The sequence below is a fragment of the Sinocyclocheilus rhinocerous genome, unplaced genomic scaffold (genome assembly GCF_001515625.1).
Source record: "Sinocyclocheilus rhinocerous isolate Xijiao unplaced genomic scaffold, SAMN03320098_v1.1 scaffold1243, whole genome shotgun sequence".
NCBI classification, from domain to species: Eukaryota; Metazoa; Chordata; class Actinopteri; order Cypriniformes; family Cyprinidae; genus Sinocyclocheilus; species Sinocyclocheilus rhinocerous.
This window is the reverse complement of record NW_015626033.1, coordinates 2,374,666-2,380,097: the sequence shown is the minus strand read 5'-3', so window position 1 is coordinate 2,380,097 and position 5,432 is coordinate 2,374,666. Positions and strand designations below refer to the sequence as shown.

The 5,432-nt window shown below is 38.2% G+C and overlaps 1 protein-coding gene across 1 annotated transcript in view; it reads left to right on the top strand.

The window, feature by feature from the left end:
• The window catches only part of LOC107708378 (RNA polymerase I and III subunit C), a 6,028-nt gene extending 4,882 nt beyond the window's left edge, over window positions 1-1,146 (top strand). The window contains exons 7-9 of the mRNA XM_016512580.1: window positions 248-397; window positions 482-598; window positions 689-1,146. Coding sequence (XP_016368066.1) covers window positions 248-397; window positions 482-598; window positions 689-807 — 386 coding nt within the window. The 3' untranslated portion in view covers window positions 808-1,146. The remainder of the gene's footprint in view (window positions 1-247; window positions 398-481; window positions 599-688) is intronic.
• Window positions 1,147-5,432: the final 4,286 nt, after the last annotated feature.

Genomic DNA, 5,432 nt, shown 5'->3' with positions numbered 1-5,432 from the left:
TTCTAGTTTGTTGAGATAGTGAATTGGTGGGTTTTTGTTAAATGTGAGCCAAAATCATCACAATTAAAAGAACCAAAGACTTAAACTACTTCAGTCTGTGTGCATTGAATTTATTTAATACACAAGTTTCACAATTTGAGTTGAATTACTGAAATAAATTAACTTTTCCACAACATTCTAATTTATTGAGATGCACCTGTATATATAAACTGTGTGATTAATTGGAAAGCTTTTTTGCACCTCACAGGCAAAGATCATGCCAAGTTTTCTCCTGTGGCCACTGCAAGCTACAGACTTCTTCCTGAAATCACATTATTACAGACCATTGAGGGAGAACAAGCAGAAAGGTTAAAGCGCTGCTTCTCACCAGGAGTTATTGAGATACAGAATGTGAATGGTAGGACTGTAGGACTGTTTCGCTGTAGTCTTGATATTTGGTACTTTTGTTGTTGTATTATAATCTAATAATGATGAATTTCAGGAAGGAAGGTGGCTAAAGTTGTCAACAGCCGTTTAGACACATGCAGTAGAGAAGTTCTTCGGCATGATGACTTGAAGAACTTGGTGAAACTGGGCAGAGTGCGGGATCATTTCATATGTACGTTTGCAACTAAAAGCATTGAGTTAGGTTTGTTTGATGATTTACCAAATGCATTATCAAATCTCCCTTCTGTGTTGTTTTTTTTAGTTTCAGTTGAGTCCACGGGGATCCTCCCTGCTGATGTCCTGGTTACTGAGGCCATTAATGTCCTCATCTCTAAGTGCCAGAAGTTTCTTACAGAGCTTGATGCGGCAGAAATGGACTAGATGGAAGAAAATAAGGCCAGTCACACTCATCCCATAGCTTTGAATGAAGTCATGGGATTGGTTTACTGACACTGTACAAAGCATTTAAAGCTTTAGCTAAAAAAACTCCTTTTACAAGTGTAAATTCATACAAATTCCAGTGAGCAATTTAAGGCCATAAGAGAATTCTGGAGATTTCTTGACATTCAAGTTTATTTGTTTCTTTTTAGTCAAGTTAATCTGTTTTGTTTGAGTTGTCCAGCTATAACAAAACATAATGTAAGTCACATATTTGACACAACACATTTTGTGACATATTTATGTTTTTCCATGTATATTAAACTTTTGCTGTTGACAAAATTACTAATTGTCTATGAATTTTTATCTTTGTTGTGAACATTTGAACAAAGCACTATGCCAGAGTCTTTGTATTCTTAATCCTTATATAATGTTGTAGGTCAATTTGACACATTTTAATTTTGAAGTTGTCAGAATACTGGTTACCTTTTGATTATTTCCTAAAAATTTTGTGACTTATTCTCATTTGGGGTCATGAACATGTCTAGACACTGATGTACTGTTGAATGTGCATACAAGATGTCTATTACAATTATGATGTTAAGTCAAGTTTGACTAATTTGATTTTATTTGACGATCTGATTTTATGTCAGTTTCTAGGCTACCCTCTGAGGGTATTTTACATTTATGCATTTGGCAGATGCTTTTATCTGAAGAAGCTTTCACTGCAATGAAGGCGTACATTTTTATTAGTTAATGCATGTTCAGTTTGCTGGGAATCAAACGGTTTTGCAGCTATCACAGCATACGAGTACTAAACTAAGTTCTCTTTCATGTCTTATTGTGCTTAAATTGTCAAATACACACAAGTTACAAAAACAGTCGGTTATGTCTGTGAAGAAATCGCATGTTTATAATAGATCTGTGTGGCAGCAGGGTAATATACAGTAAATAAATCCATGGGGGGAGCGAAATCTGAACAGCTTGATTTTTCACAAGCTTGCAGAGGATCTACTGAAGAGAAGCTAACTGCTTCATGCATGCTCTCCTGATGCTGGCTAGCTTAAACAGGCCTGAAACAAAACCCAGGGGATACGCAGTCACACAAGAAACATGCACACACAGACTCTGTTTTTGGTTCACCTTACTAAGCTTTCTGTCGGTATTTGATGCTAAACTTCAAATACCTGGTGCAGTATGCGTCATGTGGTACAGAAATCTCTGCATGACGGCACTCTTTTAAAACCGAATTAAGCAAAACGTGGTGTCATGATGCTATCAGAATGACCCCAGAGGGCCTAACCTCCAGAGGGATTGTAATTCCCAGAGTGCTCTGTGATCATATGGAAAGCCAGATGGTGCAGAATAGATATTAAATAAAACATTTAATGAAGAATCTAAACTACAATGACAGTAAGCTAGCATGCCTTGAAAAAAAGGGGGTGAGAAATTGTATTTTATGCTGAAAATTATTATTTTTATAGTCTTACACTAACATGGAAGTAACAAAAAGTACCATTGCGCTATGTTTTTTTTTTTTTAGATATATTGTACCATGGTACTATATAAGGCTGTGAGAAACAGACCAAAACTCTGTATTATAAATATTAAAAAAGACCAATATCTGTATTTTTAGACTGAAAGTTGACACACAATGTATATCTATTTCATACAATTTAGGCTAAATGTTTAATTTTCTTTCCATAAGTCCCACAACAATAGAATGAACCTTGTAACACACTTCGGGGCAGAATACCTTTCAGGAGTGCTTTTGAATGCAACTTCTGGGTTCTTTTTTTTTTTTTTTTTTTTTTACATTTTCTGGGCTGGTAGATGCACGGGGGACCCGGTTATATCACTTAAACACAGTTTAAAGTTTCACTGTTTTTACGAGCTTGGTTTTTCACAGTATGATTTTTTTTCTTTTTTACACACAAACACACACTCCACCATTGCTTGTACTCCGGTTTTTAATCTAATAAAATCATTTTAAACTTCCTAATATTTATAAGACGGCAAAACTGTTAGACTAGCAATGTAATGTTACTGGTCAGGGCATCACTCTTTGCATGCATATACTAGATTTTTGTTTCCGTTTCTTTTGGATCATCCATCTTCATAGTTTCCACTAGGAAAAAAAGGGCTAAGCGTTGTCTAGTTATATATTGCCTGACAGCTCTGCTCTCTATCAATGAAATCAAATGCCGTATCTTGGAAGGAATGGTGATGGAGGCAATCAATTCAGTTTTCTGAAATGTACTTAGATTAATTAGACGTACTCCTCTTGACACTGTTTAAACATCTCGTTGTGCCAGTAGGGCTAAATAATGCAGAACTACAGAGGCGTTTTCCTTTCATCGTGGCAGTGACCTGAAAATTTGCCTTTGTGTTCAGTTCAGTGAACTCAGTGAGAGTTGTTTTTTAGTACTTGCTTGTTTAAGTTTCCATCTTGAAAATCCCTATATTTTCATACAGATCATCCGTCATAGACATGTAATGATTATTTGCTATCAGTGCTTCTAAAGTGCACATGCTGAGGTTCCTGTCTGCTTTGAGTTACATACAAACATGCTGACTGAATTACAAGATCTAATGTCCAGCATATGCTGCTGTTGCCAGAGGCAGATGCATCTAAAGTAGCTTTACGTTTGGGCTGTAGGGCATTGTTTGGCACAATGAGGGCTGGAGTCAGCACAATGAAAGCATTATGCATGAAATCCTGTTTTTTCTCGCTGGATGATACAAACACCAGAGCACCTGATGAAGTTCATCCTGATTTATGCACGATCCAGATACTTCACTTTGCATCTAATTCCTTTTGTTGAGCTCGACATGAGAAGTTCTTTGCTATTTCCGTGCATTCATTCTGCCTTTTCCAGGTGCACTTAGTCACATTTTGGCATATTATTATGGTTGGGCACAACATCTGCAGTAGATCATCTTGAGCTATATTCTACCAAATACCCGCCCACCCATAACGCACAAGCAAATACATAATCGCACACAATGTGTAGACGTTGAAATTGGGCCAGGGTGTCTTTGGAGACGGCGAATCAGAATCACAGAGGGACGCGGCACGATAAGTGGGTCACCTTCCATTATGTGGCTCTCATCATTAGAACGGTTCTGCTGAGACTGGAGTCACTTGGCACTCTCCATTCCTCTCCATCCTGTCTCATTACTCAGCTTTGCTCTTGGCAAGCAGCAGACACCACTCAAAGCATAAAAAGACGGGAGAAAAATCTCATATCCTTGTTGGCCAGAGCTGTTGTTTATAAAACATTCTGTATTTTCCTAAGCAAGCAAATTATGGTGAAGGGATCACTCAGTTCCTCGGCCCACTGAGTGAAATTTTCTTTAACACAGCTTGACAGCTCATTAAGATAAAGCTTATTATATTTTTGTCTGTATGGACATGACCATTTTTCCTGACTACTTCAGCTTTCCATTGTTAATAAAACAAATTGCTTTTGATTTCATCTTGGGTCAAATAATTTGAAGAATGTCTCAATCTTGACATGAATGGTAGTGGAAGTTCAATGCAAGAATATCGGCTGATTTTGGCATTCTCAAAGAACTACCTTGCTGAAAAAGTTTGCTTAAACCAGCCTAAACTTGTTTGCTTGTCTTTCAGGTTGGTCAAACTGGCTGCCAGCTAAAAACAGCTTGGCCAGGACCAGATTAAACCACCTTAGGTTTTTTCAATGGGATAATGAATCTATTGAAGCTCTTTATTCTCTACTGAAAAAACCTGCTTTAACTTGCCTAAGCTGGTTTAAGTTGGTCTTAGCTGGTTTGGGCTTGTCTCCCCGTCTGGTCAACCTGTTCTTCAGCAAGTCTACCAGCCTGACCAGCTAAAAAGTGCCCCAAAGTGCCCCAAACTCTTTAAAACTAGTCAACAGACCAGGCTGGGAGATCAGCAAACCAGATTAGGCTGGTTTAAGATGGCTTGTGTAAAGAAATTGTTTAACTTGTCAGGCCAGGAGACCTGTTGTTGGTCCAGCTAAAAACAGCCTAGCCAGGCTGGGGACCAGTTTAAACAATCTAAGACCAGCAAACTAACTTTTTCACCAGACTAATAAACCCTTAATAGAAAAAAAAAAAAAAAAAAAAAACTATTCTGAGCCTAAGTAGATGTCCCAGCCTAACCAGTTGAAGAGAGCCTAAAACTCCTTTAAAACCAGTCTCCAGGCCAGTCTGACCAGGCTGCGAGACTAGCAGACCGGTTTAGGCTGGTTTAAGATGATTTTTGGCGGGTTTCAGGCAATTTTCAGCTGGTCAGGCCTGAAGACCAGCTGTCCATTCAGATAAAAATAGCTCAGCCAGACTGGGAGTCCACCTTAAAGGGGTAATATGATGCGATTTCAAGTTTTCCTTTCTCTTTGAAGTGTTACAAGCTCTTGGTGCATAAAGAAGATCTGTAAAGTTGCAAAGACTAAAGTCTCAAATCCAAAGAGATATTCTTTATAAAAGTTAAGAGTCAACCACGCCTACCTAAAACGGCTCGTTCTAACACGCCCCCAACGTCTACGTCACGATGTGGGAAGATTTGCATAACGCCGCCCAAATATTCACGCAAAGAAAGAAGGCGTAACGTTTATTCTCGCTGTAGTATTGTTGTTGCAGCC